At 50.4% G+C, this 20,316-nt stretch overlaps 6 protein-coding genes across 6 annotated transcripts; 4 read left to right on the top strand and 2 right to left on the bottom strand.

Moving 5' to 3' along the window:
* Positions 1 to 1,113: 1,113 nt before the first annotated feature.
* Positions 1,114 to 2,637, top strand: CGGC5_v014883 (putative trans-acting enoyl reductase; the record flags this gene model as incomplete). The annotated part of the gene is made up of 4 exons (XM_032019542.1): positions 1,114 to 1,309; positions 1,378 to 1,525; positions 1,616 to 1,688; positions 1,759 to 2,637. The coding sequence occupies 4 exons, from the start codon at positions 1,114 to 1,116 to the stop codon at positions 2,635 to 2,637; spliced, it is 1,296 nt and encodes a 431-aa protein (XP_031883311.1).
* A 2,367-nt stretch (positions 2,638 to 5,004) lies between these two features.
* Positions 5,005 to 6,810, bottom strand: CGGC5_v014884 (uncharacterized protein; the record flags this gene model as incomplete). The annotated part of the gene is made up of 1 exon (XM_032019541.2): positions 5,005 to 6,342. One exon carries the CDS (start codon positions 6,340 to 6,342, stop codon positions 5,005 to 5,007), a length of 1,338 nt encoding a protein of 445 aa, XP_031883312.2.
* A 1,325-nt stretch (positions 6,811 to 8,135) lies between these two features.
* On the top strand, positions 8,136 to 9,432 carry CGGC5_v014885 (uncharacterized protein; the record flags this gene model as incomplete). The annotated part of the gene is made up of 2 exons (XM_032019540.1): positions 8,136 to 8,284; positions 8,334 to 9,432. 2 exons carry the CDS (start codon positions 8,136 to 8,138, stop codon positions 9,430 to 9,432), a joined length of 1,248 nt encoding a protein of 415 aa, XP_031883313.1.
* Positions 9,433 to 12,219: 2,787 nt separating this feature from the next.
* Positions 12,220 to 13,227, top strand: CGGC5_v014886 (uncharacterized protein; the record flags this gene model as incomplete). The annotated part of the gene is made up of 1 exon (XM_032019539.1): positions 12,220 to 13,227. The coding sequence occupies one exon, from the start codon at positions 12,220 to 12,222 to the stop codon at positions 13,225 to 13,227; it is 1,008 nt and encodes a 335-aa protein (XP_031883307.1).
* A 941-nt stretch (positions 13,228 to 14,168) lies between these two features.
* CGGC5_v014887 (uncharacterized protein) lies at positions 14,169 to 14,726 on the top strand (the record flags this gene model as incomplete). Its single annotated transcript, XM_032019538.1, has 1 exon — positions 14,169 to 14,726. One exon carries the CDS (start codon positions 14,169 to 14,171, stop codon positions 14,724 to 14,726), a length of 558 nt encoding a protein of 185 aa, XP_031883308.1.
* Positions 14,727 to 15,312: 586 nt separating this feature from the next.
* Positions 15,313 to 16,710, bottom strand: CGGC5_v014888 (Kelch repeat-containing protein; the record flags this gene model as incomplete). The annotated part of the gene is made up of 4 exons (XM_032019537.1): positions 15,313 to 15,646; positions 15,696 to 16,224; positions 16,467 to 16,550; positions 16,614 to 16,710. The coding sequence occupies 4 exons, from the start codon at positions 16,708 to 16,710 to the stop codon at positions 15,313 to 15,315; spliced, it is 1,044 nt and encodes a 347-aa protein (XP_031883309.1).
* Between the last annotated feature and the right edge of the window lie 3,606 nt (positions 16,711 to 20,316).

The raw sequence follows: 20,316 nt of genomic DNA on the forward strand, positions 1-20,316 counted from the left end.
GCACGCAATTCTTGGATACGACTTGGTTGGAGATGGGACCCCGCAATCTGCACATGATCGTTTCGCCTCCGGGAAATTTTAAGCGCTTCACGTTTATTTGGTCCGATCTTATCTTGATACGTCTGGCATGTTTAAAGAGTATGAGAACGGAATTGACTTTGCCTGAGAGTGGCAATGGTGATTCCGAAGCGACTTCGGTGGTAACCGGAGAGAATGTCCGGAAATCTGGCTTGCAAAAGACGCCACGGCCCCCGTGTCTTCCGCAGTGTGGCTCAGCGGTGCTGATCTGGCAGTCGGCTCGGCAGTCGGATTCTCAGCTCAAACGGAGTGACGCCACTTGGTTGCATCGCCGTGGTCTCCGTCTCATCCGGTTCCGGCGTCGGGGTTTTTATCGGAGAGCTTCCGGCATCGGCCGGCAAAGCAGAGACGACTCCGAGGGTTTCATCATGCGACAGAACCATGCTGTACTCATTGGTGCTATCATAGGGAGTTGTCTCCGGGACTTATACTTTATGAGCTTTTTGTTCAAAAGTCTGTATCGCTGCACCATTCCATCGTCATGGTCATTGCCGTCGCTTCGTGCACAATGCCATCTACTCACCTACAGACTTCTGGTAGTCTATTTCAGCTGCGAATACTCGTTTGAAGGGCGTTCACTTTTGTACGGATGGGCGGATGAACCAGTTGCACCGACGGGAATCCTTCGGTACTTTTGACGAATGAAACGCGCCATAAGCGGAATTTGGCTCAATGTCCGACGGTTTCTAGTCCAACAAAAGGGAAAGACGAGCGGAGGTACTTTGGACGGCCCTCTCTGTCTGTCCGCCGCTGCCATCTTGATAGACAGATGAACTTCACAGAAGCAGACTCGGAGAAAAGTTGTGGAGTCAGATCTGGGCCATGAATTCGTCCGACTGAACACCAATGAATTACTATTGCTATATATCTCCGAGTGCGACGATTTCAAAGGATTCTTCAGTCGGTCTGCGGAGGAACTGTCTGTTTCTAGACGTGGCTCTTCTTCATGCGTTTAAATACTGCCAACCCATGGTATAGACGACCTCCGAACGCTTTTGCATAGATGGAGGAATGAACTCGATCGATGCCGGCATCATGGCTCGTTTTACCAAGAATTCAGATCGCGACTACGATGTTGTTCTTCTCGGAGCAACAGGATTTACAGGTCGCTTCGCTGCGATGCACCTCGCAGAAATTGATCGTGATCTGAAGTGGGCCATCGCAGGTCGTTCTGGGGCGAAATTGACTAAGTTGGCCGAAGAGCTGAGACTGAAGACTTCTCAGAACCCAGGTGAGAACCGTCAATTCGCCAAATTAAGTCTTTTGGGGTGAACTCACGCTGATCCCTAAATCTTGAAGACGTCATTCCCGTCGAATTCACGACCCAATCGCTTGACGCTCTGGCTATGCAGACCCGATGTTTGGTTGCGACGGTGGGCCCTTTTCCCCAGCATGGTGTCTTGGTGTTCAAAAGCTGCGCCGAGAACGGGACTCATTATGTTGATATGTGAGTTCAGAGCATCTTCTTTCTTCCCTTCTAACTTTGGGTTCAGAGCATTTTATGGCCTTAAACTAATATTCTCTAACATTATACCAGTAACGGCGAGACTCCTTCCGTACTGGAATTGATCAAAGCCTATGAAGACACTGCCAAGTCAACGGGGGCCATGGTAAGACCTGCCTCTAGAATCATGACACGCACTCAGATAAGATGTCTAAATACTGATGGCCGGTTCAAAGATGATACCTTCGTGTGGAGTCGGCAGTCTGCCTGCCGACCTTCTCACGTGCCTCATGGTTGAAAAGGTCAAGGAGACATTTGACTGCCCAACATCGGCTGGTCTAATATCAGTCCATGACTCGAGAGTACAAGCAAGCGGTGGCACATTGAATGGCTTAGTAACTTCTGTCTCATCATACGGCTTAAGAAACATTCTGAAAGCCGGAAAGCCTTGGGCATTATCGCCTATCCGTCCTGCGAGACCCCAAGCTGATGAGAGCAGAAACGTCAGCAAAGACATAATCGAGCGACTTAAACTTGGTACGCTCGGATTTGGTATGACGGGAACGCATGACCAAGCAATTGTTCAACGAACATGGGGTTTGCTGCAGCAGGCAGAACATAGCGGCCTTACATCCACATCATACGGTCCGAATTTCGACTTCAGGAGCGTTCAGCAATACCCGTCTGTAGTGCACGGTTGGGCTTTTTGGCTTCTTGTTTGGGTTATGACCATTTTCCCGGCCATTCTTCCGCCCGTTAAATGGTTGATAAAGCTGCTCGTACCTCCAGGCTCTGGACCGAGTGAGCAAGAAAGACAGAAGAATTTCATTGAGTATCGCGGCGTGGCCATCGCAGACCTGAAAGAAGATGCGCAGGATTTCCAAGGGAATCCTCTTCTCCAAAGAGGAGTGCAGGCGAGGTTGAGATACAACGGCGACTCCTACGTGTTTTCGGGCATGATGGCGGTTGAGGCAGCTATGATTTTACTCGACTCTGGGGAGGATTGTGTCGCACACAAATTGGGAGGCGGGATTCTGACGCCAGCAACGTTGGGACAGCCTCTGGCTGATCGTCTAAGAACAGCCGGGGTACAAATTGAAGTAGAAGCGTTGTAGTTGAGCCGTTGTGTCACAAGAGGCAAGACTGAGGTAGCTACATGAAGGAGCAATATTGGAGCAACATCAAGACATATCGTCTCCATCCCGATAAATACCAAGTCGAGTTTTGTTTTTATTGGGCTTTCTCGATGGCGGCGTTTTTCAGCTACATACCTGTATTGTGACTACCTGTGGCCGAAGAATTACGGCAATCGGCTGGCAGGTTGAACTGGGGCAGTACATAAGAACGCGGCAGAATGAGATCTGATATCTGGCTTTGCTACAGGATCAAATTGGGCCTCAGCAAAAGCATACCCTCAAAGACGGTGTCTAGCAGTATTAAATAATGAACGAATAAAATTGCAGTACTAGTTTTGGTAAGGATCTCGGCCTATCTCCGGCTTTCCTTGTGGTGGTCATGCGGCACTTCATGCACGCCAGCTCACACATGCAGTAAGAATAGTCAGACTAAGAGGTTAGGCTATTTCTTATCTCCAATTTTGGGGCCCAAAATTAATTCCAGCCTCTTTCAACCTCCAGGATCTTGTTGACGCGTACTAATTAGATTCCAGCTGCAGCTCTCCATCAATGGTCAACGTCGATGATGAAGCTGATCGATGTGAGAACACTGAAAATAGAAGAGGTCTTTGACGAAGAAATCCCCAACTATGTCATCCTATCTCATACTTGGGATGAGGAGGAAGTCAGCTTTCAAGACTTTCAAGACATCGATGTCGCCCAGAACATGAAGGGGTTCGAGAAAATCGAGGAAATATGTCGCCTAGCTCGAGCTCGTGGAGTTGACTATGCTTGGGTAGACACCTGCTGCATTGACAAAACGAGCAGCGCGGACCTTTCGGAATCGATCAATTCCATGTTCAGATATTACCATGACGCGCAGGCCTGCTACGCATACTTGGCAGACATGCCCCGCACACGATCTTTGGAGAAGCACCTTCGTAACTGCCGATGGTTTACCAGAGGCTGGACACTTCAGGAATTGCTCGCTCCCGCTGAAGTGCGGTTTTACGATCAGGACTGGAATCTGTTGGGTACGAAAGAATCCTTGGTCGAGATCATCTCAGACATCACGGGAATTCTCTGCGACGTGCTGCTTGGCAAGACACCCCTGTGGGACATCCCCGTAGCGACGCGGATGGCTTGGGCGGCTGCAAGAAGCACGAAACGAAAGGAGGATGTGGCATATTCGTTGTTAGGAATCTTCGACATCAACATGCCAATGCTGTACGGAGAAGGTCCGAAAGCATTTCGACGACTACAGGAGGAGATTTGCAAAAAGGACGACGATACCTCATTACTCGCATGGGATTCTCGCAGACCCCTCCACTCCCGAACTTCAGTGGCATTCGCGTCATCTCCAGCGGACTTCGCCGGTCATGAAAAAACGCAAGCAATTACACGCTTTCGAAATTATGATGTTGGCATGGAACTGACCAGCAGAGGCCCTCGCTTTATGGGAAGGAATCTTTGCATGGTTGTGATCCCGTCAGACAAAGATATCCAGAGACCTTGTCCCCATGGTATTTTAGGCCTCGCCATTGTACCCAAGCCTATATTGCTACCAGAAGAGGATAACGGAGGAATTATTCGATACGTTCTCCGCCTGGATATTGGCACTTCAACTCACCGTTGCGGCATCTTTCTCGAAAAGGTCCAGCCAGACCTTTTTCGGCGAGATTGCAACTTGCCCATGGCTTTGATGTCATACAAGCTCGACCATCTGACAGAGTACCAGCCCTCATTCATCATAGTTGAGGACCAACTTTCGTACCGCAGGCCCGACAGCACGCTTTGGGGGAGACACAAAAGTGTGCACGTACCTATAGATAAGCGTATCAAGATCAGTCGTATTTTACCAAGGACATCGTGGGATATTTGTAGTCGGCTTCTTTTTGCACCTCGATTCTCGACACAGGTCCAGGCTTTGAAGTTGGTTGTAAATCTTCAGCCGACTCAACTTGAGCTATGGATGCTCTGCGACCGGAGACATATCCAAAGCAGTGGGAGGCCTAGAATCTTGCTACTGGATGCATCCGCATCGAGATCAGACACAACGGATATTGGGATTCAAGCATTCCTTCGTCATATTAATCGTGAAGAGGAGGAAGATCACTGGCATGCCGTGATCTCAGAGGGTTTCAAGCCTGATTCGTTTGATGACTCTATCACAGCAGGACTCGGAACCCAACGATACCGGATTTCGGCTTTAGTCGATGTAAGAACTGTCAAGCTTAAGGGATACGATGTCAAAGAGTTTTCTGTTAGGTTCAACATTAGACCTATATAATCGATACTGCAGCCTGCTTCTGAACAAGCTAGTTGGAAATAGATCATCTAATGGACCAAATACATAGCTTGTACAAATCAGCGACTTTGCAGCATCAAAGCAACTCTGCGCCCGCCTTCTCCTTCAGAAATCACTTCGACATGATGTTGATCCTCGTCGCCGCGTTGATGTATGGGCGTGTAAGATGAAACAGGTCCCTTTATAGTGCTTTGAGCCACCAAGATTCCTTCAGCATCTCGGTTCCATGTGTGAGACAGCTCGCCACCTCGGAATGACGCTGTGATCAACCATTCAGGGTCGGAAAAGTCAAAAGGCGGCAGGCCCTTCCATCCCCTGGTCCGGATAGTCTCTACCACAACAGCCAAGAGCACAAGTGCGTTGATAATGGCGATCGCAACCACGTAGACAATTTCTCCGATAACAAAGACTCCAATTGTTACACTTGCTTCCCTTTCTTCGGAGAAGTTTCCGACCATCAGCTGCGCTGCTCCGTATGCAGCCAATATCGACTCTGTCATTGCAGTAACGGCGTTTTCCAGTCCACGTAGCGTTGCTTCGGCTTCTGGGACAGTGCCGTTCTCGTTGGAAGATATGTTCCATGCGGTGATACTCGATAGGAATGCGTTGCCTAGGATGGACTCATAGAAGTTTGTCAAGTCATTCGAAATGAGCTCGAATTGACGCACAACAGTCCGCGTGAGGTTGCGCTGCGAATCGAAGTCGTCGATCTGACCTTCTGGAATGACTGTAATGTTTCGGCCGCGAATTCCGACAGAGACGTTGAAACGAGTAGGTGTGAAGTCGACGGTGCACTGGGTAGCGTTCAGGGCGAGGTAGCTTTTGCCTGCTGCAATGGAAACGTAGCGACGAATCGACTCAGGGCTATGTGCCACACCAACCGCGACGATGGCATCGGTGCTGTGTCCGACGTACTCGGAGTACTGTTGACTTCCGACGCTGTCGGGAAGCCATCCTGAAACCCCGAATATCCTGGAAGGGAATTCTCGGCCGATGACGAAGTCCATGCTTCGGTTGTAGGAGCACTGGACTTGCGGCAAGTAGCCATCCTCGTGATATGAGTAGTCTACCGCTGAGGTCCTGTTGGTGATGGCAGTATCTTGAATGCCTACTGATGATCCAACACCGTAGGAGCGACCTTCATAGATGTACTGGGTGTTGTCGATTTTCGCGTGTCTACGGACCGATCCATCGGAGGTTGTTGCTGACGACCCTGAAGCAATGAGACTACCCAGCAGTTTTACTCCAACGGAGTAAGTAAAAAGCCCTTGCTTTGTTGTGGTGGATGGGCCTGCGCGTGAAATCTCGGAAGGGTATTCTTTGATCAGGGTGGTATTTTTGAACGAAGGGACTCGCAGGATCTCCTGCTCGACAATGGTGCTGCTAACAGGCGTCATTGCGCCAACCCACAGAGCTGAGGATATCAGACCGAGGCCGGAAAATGCGATTATTGGCAGTAGAAACCGAAGTCGGATATCCCATCGTAAGCGTGGAATTCCCAAGTTCATCCATCCTTTCAGGTTTTGTGTCGTTGAACCACCCGAGTTGAAGAAGGCCAGTCTGGAGCCATGCTGAATGAGAACGGCGACTGTTGAGGTGTGAATGAGAGCAAGGAGCGCCGCAAGGAGCTGAATCCCGGACTGGATGGCTGCGCGCTTAGATGTGATCGTCGCGAAGGATGATTCGTACCAAGATCCGTTCACTGTCCACCTCAGAGAATGGGCAACGATCAAGACAGAACTCAAAGCGGTGGTGATGATCAGACAGAGCGGGATGGTCCACTTCTCCCAGAAGCCCACTTCTTTCGGTGACCCGGCCGTAGAGACGGTCATGCTGGCCTCGGACTCGTGGATGGTCTGCCGCATCGCGGGATGTTGCTTTTTCTAGCAATGCAAAAGGGGCATTGTCTGAAGTGCAGAAACCTCAGCAACAGGCGGGCGTTGAGTCAAAATATGTTCGAGAGAGCCGAAGAATGCGGCAGAGCTGCAGAGATGGGACTGTATAGCCACCAAATTGCGGCACAGCTGCTCTTCATCCTGGAAAACCCAGTCTCAGCCCCATGTAGTTGCAGGAATCTGCTGGTTTGTTGGTGCACGCAACCTAGCTGTTGACCGTGATAGGCCAATCGGAGTTCGTCTTTAGCGCGCAGGGGTCGCAGCCTTCTGCTTGCCCCCCCTGTTAAAGGAGCATCGCAATTAACTATGGATGCAACAGCCGACGATTCTGTTCAGCTTTGGGTCTCAGCCTGGCCTGCAGATAAAGCCCCTGGATCTGGTGTGCCATCCTCTTTCTTGTTCGCAAGCTAGCCCCGGACCCCAATCGGGGCCGGGGCCGAGGCCGGGGCTTGCCCGAAACGTGTGGGCCCCGCCCGCTTTAGCCAGTTGGCGAGCTCCGGTCGACCGTGGCAGTCCGGCGAATGTGCCCAATGATGCGAACTGACGCCGCTTCTCCTCTACCAACGACCTTTCCGGAAACGACAGGTGCGTTGGAATTCCCGTTCTTGATGACTATTGCATCGGGATCTAGACGCCTGCTCGATTGAGTTTCGAGCGGGGCCCAGGGCCAGCTAGAGGTTGACGTTCTTAAGATGGCACTGAATGCATGAGCGCCGCAAAGAGGAGGACGCTGAAAACTTGTAAATGTTGTTGAATGCCTGAGCTTTCAGTTGCCTACAGGTTGAGGGCTCAGAGCAGCGTCCCAAAAGCCTGGCCATATTGGTGGGCAACTGACTAGTCAGCCAACACACCACGCTTCGGCCCGCGATAACGGCCTCCATCCTTGTCGGAGTTCGTCTGTTGGCTAACGACGGTTGAATTGAACGCTTTAGTGATGAATCCCACCGTTTTCTTTGTGATTTTCAAAGACAATCGCGCAAAAGGAGGGCTCTTTTCTCGCAAGGGAGGAGTGTTGGGCCCAGACACGTGACGTCATACCATAATTACGCGGACAGAGCTACGTCATTCAACGTTCTCGCCCGTCGTTCCTGACAATCAGACGCAGATCATCCCAGCCTCACCCACTGCCAAAACTCGTCCGACTTCATCTGCTGATAACATCTACCTACCTTATTCTTGCCGAATTCGTAATCTTCACTTTCAATTCAGCCGCCTTCATCACCTACAAACAACATCCGAAACCCCAAACATTCACCAATACTCACCCACTCAATCCACCACGACATACAACAGCCATGGCAGAGGCAGTAGCTGGGGCGGTTGTCGCTGAGCAGGTCGTCTCAACCAGCCTCGAGGCAGGAGCTGCTGTTGCCGTCGCGCGTCCGACGCAGCCTTTGAAGGTTTCTCTTTCTCAGATCGCCACCACTCCCACCGATGATGCCTCGTAAGTTCAGCATTGCCATTGTTATAACCACTCCTAACAAACAACACAGCCTCTCTCTGGCACGCTCTCATCACTCAGTCACCGTCATCAATCACAAGGCCTGTATATTCGGCGGAGAGACGGCCTATGGCCAATTGTGCACTACCGATTTTCACGTCTTGTCTCTTCCAGCCGTGACCAACGGCGAGCCCGTGGCGGCGTACGCCTGCTACCCCGCCTTTGCCATGCAGGATGTAGAGACTGGCAAGACTTACATCCCTGCCCCACGGACGAAACACGCGGCGTGTGCTCGCGGTCAATTTGCAATCATTCACGGCGGTGCTGATGCCAACGGAAAGCCCATTGAGGAGACCTGCTTGTGGCTGTGGGACTCGGAGAGCTTGAAGTGGACCAAAATCCAGGGAGCGAGCCAGATCGGCAAGACGCTCACACCCAGATTTGATCATCACATTTTCTTCGATCACGCCCAAGATATTCTGGTCCTCCACGGTGGGCGTACTGCCGCGAATCAGAAGGCCAGCACGGAGACCTGGCTGTACAACTTCGACACACTGGCTTGGACGGAATTGCCAGCTGCCCCGGAAGCACCTACTGCAGCTGCCTTTGTGGACAATGTCCTGTACACCATCGGCACGGATTCCGATATGAGTGGAGCTATTCACTACATGGACCTCAAGTCCAACGCCACGGACCGCGAGAAGCCGGAGGCATTGGTCTGGAAGACGGTCAACTTCCCCACCAACCCTCTGGTCCCTGGACCTCGCCCCCGTGAAGGTGGCGCACTGCTGCCTATCGACACCGGAGTTGGCCGCCACTATCTCATCTACATGTTTGGCAAGGAAGAAAGATCGGGCGAGAAGGACTACCACAGCGATATTTGGGCAGTGCAACTTCCAACCCACGGCTTTACTGCGGCAGCTGTGAAGGACGCGATCCGCGACAAGCTGCCTCGCGTAGAGTCGGGCGAGTTCAGCTGGGCCGAGGTGGAGCTCGTGCCAACGGAGGAAGTAAAGACAGAGGGAAAGGCCCATCCGGGTCCGCGTGGTTTCTTCGGCGCTGGCTCCGCAAGCGGGAAGAGTCTCATCTTTTGGGGCGGTGACAGCGCGAAGGGTAAGGAAGGTGATGGCTGGCTTCTTCAGGTACAGTGAGAGATGAAAGTCGAGGGCGACGAATACTCAAAATAAGTAGAGCAGAACTTCCGATCACAAGGATTAAAATTTAGGCAATTTTATGTGGCTTAAACTCGTTCTCTGTCACTTGACACTCACTGGGCGTGCCGTGTTGAGTCGCAGAGGTAAAACTCAAATAGCCGAGGGGCGGAGGCACCAAACTGGGCATGTAGAGATAAAATCGAGGCTCTACAGGGCATTCATCCTTCAACATCTACGCATCATCCTCCAGCCGCTAGCCACTTGCAGAAGCCTTAACCGCAACTTCAACATGGGTTGTTCCGTCAGCGTCCAGACCGAGACGGTCACTAAGGAAAATGCAACTACAACACCACCGTACAATGTTTATTTCATCTTCTACGACAAAATCGGCGAATCTTACGAGTCTATGGAGAATTTGCGATAGGAGGCGCGCTTGGTCGTGCAAGCCTCCCGAGTTTCAACCCTCATGAAGAAGGGGTTTCACCTCTCTCCAGCAAACGAGCTGCCACAATCAGGCTGCATCATCCGGAACTGCCAACCCCATCAAGCTTTTGGGAATCACTCTTGGAAACATCTCCGTCGCTACATACTAGCAGATTGGGAAGCTGGATGGACAGCTCACGTGTTTGTTGGATCAAATGAGATGGAGGCTCTGGCCGAGTTTCGCCTGAAGGGCCTTACGACCGATCGCATAGCCCGTGGCTACGCTTGGAACACGCAGAGGCTTACGGTCTACAACTATGACGCTTTCAAACCTGAAGAGAATTTCAATACGCTGCTTGAGGACATACCTCTAGAAGGGTTGTGGCCTTGGCCCAAAAGCGCAGAATGTAGAGAGAGTGGGCAGGATGACAACGAAGATATGGCGAGCAGCAAAGAAACCATCGACGACCACTCGGAAGGAGAGGCATCTGGACGTTTAACTCCAGATTCGACGGAGTATGATACCTGTCTTCCTGATTACTCCCAATTGGATCGAGAGCAAATACAATTCTAGGTGGAGAAACAGAGAGAGCAGAAGACGGCTCACAGGGAACACCAAGGATCGGGCATAGGTTGGCATGGTTGCGATTAGCTTTCTCGTTTTCACTGCTAGCCTCCAACACACAATCGCGTTGATGCAAACTGCAGTATATCCCTCGACGGCATTTGTCGATTTGCTGGTAAATTTGAGACTGCACTGTGCTGGGCAGAGTCGCTCTGCCAGTCTCCTCTCGCTCATAGGTAGTCAAATGAGCCAAGGATCTTTTCGAAAGCAAGAAGTTCGTTATCTGGCCAACGTGCTACCTATTATACATGTCATCGTACTCTATCAGATATCGTTGTGATTGTTTTCATTCTCTTTACTTCGGCTATTGTCATCTCCGCAGTTGTGGCTATCAATATTGTTATGCAAAACGAAAAGTAGGACTTTGTATATGACTCAGAGGACGGATGATCGATTGCGCGTACCTTGATAGAAAATGGCGATTGGTAAGACGCCAAGTTGCAGAGATGCCTTGAATAACACAGCATTTCCCTCTGTGTTATATATGCCCAGAGGTCACGGCAGCCGGAATTCTCTATTTTGTTACGATTTGACGCTACACTTTTCGTTCCTTTCCCGATCAGCATAACTTTGACTGTATAAGAGATCTACAAAATGGGCAATCATCCCAGCAAGTCACAGCTTTCATGCGAGTCACAGCCAGAGAAAATCGCCAGGTCAAGCGCTACAGAGATCCCGCCTCACAACGTCCGCATTTCGTTCTACAGCGACTGTGAGTCTGCAAAGGGGCTCCCGTGGGGAGATGTCGAATGGAGCGCGGAGCTGTACATTCAGACGCAAAGCATGTCTCGCCTCATGCGAGACGGCATTCGCATCTCCCCAATCACCGAAGTTAACAATACCGGTGTGATGCTTGAGAACAAGTTTCCCGAATCCTTTAAACATCCCCAAGTCCGTCATACACGGCGCTATATTTTCCGCCATTCTCGCGGAGAGCATGCGTGGACTGCCCATCTTTTCGTCATGGCGCGGTCCATTCGACCTTTGTCGGAATTTCTTCTCTCTGATTTAACAACAGCCCGCATAGCGCACTGCATTATGATGAAGAGCGAGAGCCTGCTCGTTTACAGATACAACGCATTTTACTCAGAGGGGAACTTCCAGACGATCCAAGAGGACCAGCGGCGCAGCAGTTTGTGGTCTTGGTTCAGGATCACAAGCCAGACCGCAGGGGTTCCGACGGGGTCGAATTTGCATCTTCCCACCGTGCACAAAGTGGAAGCAGCCAAAACTTTCCACGTCGATTCGGTTGATAGTGCAGGCTGGTAGCCATTCCATTTCCATGTGGAGAAAGATGGAAAGTTTGCGGATGCTTACGACTTTGGCGTCACACGAAACTCTGTGTAGTCACCTGGATAGAAAGAATGATAATGCCACTTGATTGCGAAAAACATGGCTAATAGTGAAACAACTAGACATATCCTCCCCCCTGGCATTTAAACATCGGCAGCGTACAAAGGAATTGGCAACGCGTCGCATCGAGGACTCATTCTGATGGAGGAAGAGATGCGTGAATTCGTTGTTGGCCAATCTATGTAGGAACTTCCCTTGTGTAGCTCATAGTCCACTCCAACGGTCCCGCAACCTTGTGGGCAAGCAGACCAATTTGCGGTTCTCTCTAATTATATCAGTGTTAGCCCTCAAGCGAGGATTTATAAAACTCACAGAAGAACACCTACGTTATGTGGCTTAGTTTTTCTTTTACATCATCCTCAACTCCCACTACTCTTTTTACCATGTCATTTTCGTCGCAAGACATGAACGAATCGTTCTATTCCACCGGCATGATCACACCGACTTCACCAAGCAATATGACCGACATTTACTTTCACCCTGATAGCACTTTCTTTTCCAGCCGCAACCCCACGAACACTAAAGAAGACGAAGATGCTTGCATGGACAGTTCCCTCAATCAGAACAACAAGGATGATGACTGTGGAAGGCCTCCAGTCAACCAGAGCCTGAGAATCACACACGCGAACTACGCAATGATTCCCGAGTTCAACGTACGATTTCTCTGGGTCAATCAAGTTGAAGAATCATGGGCAGAGACCCAAAAGTCGTTCCTGTGGGAGGCAAACCTGTATGTACAAGCGCGAGATGTTGGCCAGCTCATGCATGAAGGCTTCTATCTCTCCACGGATCAAGAGATCAAAGGCACAGGCTGCATCGCGCAGAATGTCTGTCCCGGGGAGCCTAACTATGGAGATTGGAAGCATACACGCCACTACATTTTCAAGGACCCCGACATGAAGTGGACTGCTCATCTCCACGTTTGCGCCAGCCAGATGGCCGAACTCGCTCGATTCCGCCTTACCGATCTGAAGCCTTCTAAGCTTGTCTTCAGCTGGGCCTACAACCCAGAGGGGTTTCATGTCTATGGATACAGTCTATTCAATCCGAAAGACAATTTCAACACGATTTATGAAGACGTGCCACTTGAGGGTATCTGGCCGTGGCCCAAAGAGAAGCGAATTCACCCATCAATTCCTGCGGGAACGCCTAGAGCCAACGACGACATGAATCAAAAAGGAATGGGAAATCCGTACCCATTCGAAGCTTATAATGGAGTACCCCCGTTGTTGCGACCCGGGTGGCAGCCCCGACCACAGCCCGGTTTACATACCTCTATCCTCGCCCGCCCCCCTTTGTGCCCACAGAATAGGCCTATCGCTTTGGTTGGAGACGGAGTTTGTCAGCAGGTGGTGCAGAGGAGAAGACTGCAGCGGCAACCCGACATGTGAGACCCTGGTTGCTCAAATCATCAATCACTTGTAGCGTTAATCTTGAATCGTCCAATCAGAAAGCTGAAGCTACCGTTTCAAATCGTTACAGTCTTACGCCTTACCCCTTCTGTTGGAGCAGAACAAAGAGTTTGGCCGTGTTGTCACTGATCGATGTCTTGGATGTTACGCGTGCTCTAGCAACTTCGGATCTAGATCTAGGCCCCGGCTATGATTATATCAGATGCTGACACTAACGCATGTTTTAATAAGTATTCTTCGGACATCAAAGGCTGTGCACTTGCATCGGCATGAGGCTATTATTGGCCCCCGGGGCCCGAGACGATCTCAACGCTAAGATAGCCACAGCCGCACGTCTGAGCTTCAAGACAAATCTGTGATGCTCAGAACATACAGGAAATGCCATGGCACGGAACTGTGTCTTCTCATTATTTGCCAGGCTCGCAAAATCAAACGTTGCTCAGTCATGCTCCTCTCACAACGTCAAGCTGACAGCTGCTTGTTAATCCCATTTCTTCTGATTTAACTACATCTCACGATGCGGTAAGCTGACAGGTTGAAGATGAACATTTGCAATCTGCAAACGCACCGCCCTTACCATCCTGTCGGGCCGAGATGAGAACAGGTCAGCGATATTCAGCCGTGATTCGCACGTTCGGAAAATGCAATTCGAAGAACCATTCCTCAATCGCACTAGATGCATGACATCCTGGCCGAAACCCGCAGCCGAGTACCCACGTAATCTCGAAATCGTGGGACCCAGACCCAAAAACCCCAACGACAGCGCACATCCTGCGGGAATTCCTGGTCATTGTAGCTGCTGTAGATCTACTCATTACCGACAAGCCAGTATAAAGGGGAACCTCGTCCGTCGTTGGAAAAGAAAGTCGCAGCTTCACATCTCAGTGTCCTTTCCGTACCCTATCCACCCAGAACAAGACATGTCTCCCGACGCGGCCCCATCCTACGAACCCCTCCCCGCCCCTCGGCGGATCGTCACAACCCACAATGCCTCCGGCCAGGCAGTGATCGACAAGAGTGTCCCGCAAGAGCTCGAAAAGACCGCCGGCCCGGGTGCCGACCTGTGGCTCGCTTACGCCACGCCCTCCCTGCCCGCACCTCTCGCCGACGGTAGCGATATGGAGTTCTACAAGTCCAGACTTCCCAACAACGTGGGTATCGCATACCCTGGAGGCCTCACCACACGATTCATCGACTTCTTGCCCGGACAGGAGGCGCCGCTTCACCGAACCGAAAGCATCGACACTGGTGTCCTGGTGGAGGGAGAGCTGGAACTTTTCCTCGATAGTGGGGAGACTCAGATTCTGAAGCGTGGGGATGTTATTGTGCAGCGCGGCACGCTTCACGGTTGGAGAAATAGAAGCGACGGAGTGACTGCGAGGTTATTCATTGTGGTTACAGCTGCCGATATGCCGGTTGTCAATGGGAAAAAGCTGGAGGAAGATATGCCGATCCCAGGCTTGGAGGGCAAGAGATAGTTGAGAAAGCCTTCAGAAAAGATGACCCCCGTCAATTACAAACAGAGCCCAAGTGCGAAACCATCAGCACGCGCCTAGCTGCAGCTTATAATCGTCTGTTCTGTGCTTCGCCTTTTCTCAGATGCATCGAGCTCTACGCGGCTGCCACGAGAATCTTGCCCATCCAGCTCAACTCGCGACTGGAGCGCTTGAAGCTCTGCAGCCGGAGTCGCATAAGCCATACCTGGCACACCATTATGTGACCAAGAACTACTTGACTGGGCAATCCCGAGTTCAGCTCTTGAATCCTCGGGATTGTCAAAAGGCCTAGCCTTTGATCCACGTTGCCCCTGTCCTTTTCGCCGTCGCAGTATCGTGAATGCAAAGCCACCCAGTAAGACAGCTACTATAATGCTTCCCCCAACTATACCACCCATTGCTGCAGGGCTCAAAGGGCTGACGTGGTTGTCTTTGGCATCACTCGATCTGTCACGACCAAATGACGAATTGAACAAAGTTGCGACGCCTTCGTTATACTGTACATTCGAAAGATTTCTGCTAGTCTATTAGTATTGTCTCCGAAGCATTCTTTGCAAGCATACCTCACTTACTCGGGGTTGTCATACCACGACTTGATAACATCCGGCGAGTCGTATGCAGCGGCGTCATGATCATACTGTGTTTTCCACTGCAGTTTAGTCAAGTCAAATATTCCTAGGCCTTGATCTAGCGGGTCCTTGGTCGATAATAGTTGAGAGGATAGTAAAGTCGGGTCAACCCCCCCAACTGTAATGAGTTGACGACGGCCGGCCACGACGCATCCCATCTGAGCGCGCGGAGTCTTTGTGTAAGCTGCCCGTGCCCACACAAATCCTGGCAAACTCAAGATCCAGATGTCACCAAACCCAATCCGACCATCGACGTGGCCACCAAAAATGAAACTGCGGAGGGTGTTAGCACGTCTCTCCAAGGAATGCACCGTTCGCCTACATCTCGTATGTGTCATTAAGACTCTTCGCTCCCACTGTGCAAGACCATCGGCGGGCAGGCGGTGAGTCACCAGTGGTCTGCTGTGAGTACCAAGTCCTCGTCACAGGGTCCATGAGCCAGACAATATCCATGGCATTGTCATTGGACTTTGTGCTTGCGGCATCGTAGTGTGCTCCTCCTAAAATCATGATCAAGCCCTGCGATCCGAATTTCGGGATGTATTGAGCACTTGCAGCGTACAAAGTTTTCGACTTGGAGTACGGTGCTTCGGTAGTGTTTCTCCATACCCGGTCTTGCGACGAAGATGTGAAATTGAAGGAGACAAAGCCTGACATGTAACCTCCATTGGGCATGTCCGGTTTGATAGCGGTTGTAGTTTCTTCCATACCTCCGATGTAGAAAGCCGAATTAGATGCGCTTGTGAATGCTCCACCATGAGAACGGTGGAAATCGGCCTGGCCCTGATTGAGGTTTTCATCGATGGCCCAAGATCCGCCACCTTGCCCATCGGCAGTGAACTTCCAAAGCTCTGTTTGAGACCGAGTCTTGTTCTCATTCAAGCCTCCCCAAACCCAAAACGATTTTGAAGAATGGTCCGCAAACACCGCCTGTCTCTGTACGATGGGCGCGTCTTTCCGAATCTGCCTCATTTTCACATTCGCCGGTGTCCAAGACTGTGAGAGCGGTATAGATAGTGTACTGGTGACTTTTAGGGACGAAGATGTTTAGTTTTCCATCACGCGAATTTTGTAGATTATATCATAGACAAACCTGACTTATGACCTTGATACGTCCCTTGAGATCGTTGAGACACTGTGCCGCCATCGATATAGAGGTAATCATCAATGACCAGGGCTACATGATGTATTAGAGTCTGTGTGTTCGTCACGGATACTCGATTCATCTAGCGCTCCATACCTCGAGCCCAGGTTCTTCTCACAAAGTCGATTGATGCTGGGGTGTCGGAAATCTCAGTGCTTTCTTGTGCGCCGCAGAACCTCAGCAGGCTGCCCATCACTGCCAACGCCATCAATCTAGTCATTAAGTACAGCATCATCGGCGAGGTTTTGGTCGGTGAATGGTGGCAATTTCAGGATAGTGCTGTCTGAATCGTCCGAGTGAAGTTCTCATTCATGACATACCCTAGAAAGAGAGTACCATTGAAGTGTGTGATTTAGTTCTACCTGGACATCCCTTTTTATTCGTCTTCCGCCAAGACTTCGTATGTAACGTGTCACAGGGAGCTTACCGAATGAAGACAGACGGAGTCGCAAAGTCAACTTCAAGTAACACACTGTGGCTGCTGTCTTACTTCGGTGCGATGGGGCCAAGTCCTCCTCGGATGCACTGCGAATCCCTCAACCGGTCAGAGTACGAATCTGAGCTTGTCCTGTAATCATGAATCAGTTGAAACCTTTGAACTACGAATTACCAAGCCTATCTCGATATTTTGTGTGGTAGTGATCACAGCCAGATCACAGCTGTCGGGGCCAATCCCAAAAGTGAGCAAATGCAGGCCGACATGCTTCCAGTAGAAACAGACAGACTTATGCATTGACGATCGTGACTATGGCTGCGAGACGCCACGGGGTTCGGCATGGAGGCTTGATATGCCTTGCACGGTTATGTCTCAGCCCGACACGCCTTTTTCACTTGGTTCCAGTCAGGTCCTGAAATTATCATGTTGTCACTGCTTGACCTGCCATACTGTTGCCAGCGAATACCTGCGGTCAGCAGCGGCGGTGGCGGGAGACGAGAGACACTATCGGCGGGAAAACCTGTAGTACCAAGAGCTAAGCAGCTATGGATTGGCGCAGCTGCGCGTAAGGCCAAGAACAACGTGAGACAGAATTTAAATGAAATTAGGTATCAGCGACGCCTTTGGTTCCCCTTTACTCTTCTTTCGTTCCTCCTCTGGCCAGAAGTTCCTTCTCCAGTCAGGCTGTCATGATACATTTAGCGCCAGTACACGGTCTTTACTCCTGGAATCTGTTTCTACTTCAAGTTTCAACTCACATTGAAACTATCACTTGCTCACTTTGATTATCGGACATTGATTTACCTTCTCGTCCAAACTTACCCCAGCAATAACCTCACATCCCCCGCTTGTTTGACTTGAATTCTGGTCATGAACTCATGATGGCGCTGCTTTGGATATACCTGTCCAGCTAAGAACAGAAGTCGCCCCAAGAGATGAATTAGGAAAATTCACAAGCCGGTCTTTTATTCGTCATTGCGACGATGAAAACTCGCGGCCTATCGCAACGGGTGACCGAGTCTATGGAATTGTCTTGGGGACAGCCCCAATTGCCTTCACTATCTTCTGGCCAAAGAGATAACGGAATAAATTCAATTCGGACTTGTTCGCACAAAGAGAAACGGGCTCCTAAAGCAAATACCCAACATTATGGCTATGTTACGAAAGAAGCGCAAGGAGACGGTTCACAGTTGCGTTGCAGAGCTTGAAGCGTTGGAAGGTACGTAAGGCACTGATGAAGAATCTCCTAAGTAATCGACGCCAAACATAAGCAGAATGGGACAGTTCGCTGGTCACTTGGTGGTAGGAAACTTGGCATATCAGCGCCCTCCTCGTCAATAAGTCGCTTACAGTCTTCCTATTGATGCCCTATTGGTAAATGATGTAGTCGCTATGATTGGCCTCTTGGTTGTCACACAGCATTAAGCTAGCCATCATCAGACAGGCTGTGTTCTTGGCAAGGCACTCTCTGCCCGAAGGTCGGCTGGCGATTAAGCCGCTTCGCGGGGCTGTCAGCTTGATCTTCGTCATCCTCCGGACTTTGATTCGGGCTCGACCTGTACGTGGCGCCTTCACCAAGTCTACCAGTAACTAAACGAAAGTCACAGATTTTGAAGCCTTTGGCTCCTTGTGTCCCAATCAGTTTATAGTCCTGCCATTTTCTACAGTCTTCATGGAGTCCATCGCAGCTTTGGGCTTAGCCTGCAACATCTTCCAGATTATCAGCTTCGGCAACGAGACGATACGCCTCGTCAGAGATGTGTATAGCAGGGGATTCCTCGAGACGCCTCTGGCTGAACATGCTGTCACACTCAGAGATGTTGCTTCTCATATCATCGCGTTCGAAACGCCGGTAAACCCACGAAAATACGAGGTGCAGCTCAAAGACAACGCGACAAAATGCCATGCAGTTGCCCGGGATCTGGTGGAAGAAATTAAGTTTTTGCTATCCGAGAGGGCCAAGGGTGATTTGGCTGGGACCTTAAAAGTTGTGTCGAAGGTAGCTTGGAGAAAACGGCGCCTAGAGAGGTTGGAAAAGCAGTTGTGTGCTGTTGAGAAACAGATGCAGACTGGTCTGCTTGTTCGAGTTTGGTACGTTCTAATAGGATCGAATCGATTGAATCTGCTCGTCTGTCTAACCTCGAGGATGTTATAGTGACAGGATTGATGCCATCGGGGCTAAGCAACGCACCTTGAACGAAGACGTCCATCGCCTGATTCAGCAGTATGGCAGTGGGGAAACACAAGCATCCAAGCTGATCTCTGAGTACAGCAACCTCACAAGAGACCAGATATCTCTCAAAGCTGTCGAATTGCAGTGCCAGATAAACAATGATATAGGGCAATCTCAGAATGATATCATCGTGAACATAGAGAAGGCGGTTGAGTCATTCTCAACGCAAACCGTCTCTCACATGACCAAATTGGAATTTAGTCGGGAAAAGGCTGAACAGAAGGCACTTTTCATCAACAGTCTTACCTTTTCTGGTATGAATGAGCGCCGAAATCAAGTCTCCGAAGGCCATGAGGGTACCTCACAATGGATCTTCTACAGAAGCGAACCAGATCTTGAAGGTTCATGGAAGGGTTTGTACGGTGAAGCGAAAAATCAAGGTATAGGTGAAAAAGACTCTGTCAGGCCTTGGGACAACTTCAGCGACTGGCTACAGTCAAATGAGCAGATTTACTGGATTAGTGGGAAACCTGGGTCGGGGAAAACCACTATGGCCAAGTACATACTGAGCCATCCTATGACAAAACGCCTACTCGACTCCTGGAAACCTGATTTTATGATGGTTTCACACTTCTTTTGGCGTCCAGGCAGCACCTTGCAGCAGAATATCAAAGGAATGGTTGCCTCGATTCTTTACCAGCTTCTTCGGAATAGCCAGCTCTCTACCGATCTTGCCATGTGCAATGTTCATGACATCACAGAGAAAAGACCGGATGGTGTATGTGGCAACTGGTCATTGGCAGAATTGAAACAGACTACAGCCACTGTCTTGGAACAACATGAGAGGCCCGTCTTTGTCTTGATCGACGGCGTGGATGAAGTTACCCCGAGCGATGGTGTCAGTGATCTGCTTCTGATGATAGAAGATCTATACAAAAGACCCAACGCCAAGCTGTGCATTCTCAGTCGTCCGGTTGCGTGGGTACAGAGAAGTCTAGCGGGCTATCCGAGCCTTCGCATTTCTGACTTTACCGCCGGAGATATCTCCAGATACACACACGACAAGCTTGTCAAGTCATTCGAAGACCTCCAAGGCCATTCACCTAGCCTTAGCTTCGCTCAGGTCAAATTGCTGATCCGCCAGCTGGTCAACAAGGCCGAAGGAAGTTTTCTCTGGCTGCATCTGTCTC

Source organism: Colletotrichum fructicola, assembly GCF_000319635.2.
Source record: "Colletotrichum fructicola Nara gc5 chromosome Unknown KSG_Nara_v1_contig09, whole genome shotgun sequence".
NCBI classification, from domain to species: Eukaryota; Fungi; Ascomycota; class Sordariomycetes; order Glomerellales; family Glomerellaceae; genus Colletotrichum; species Colletotrichum fructicola.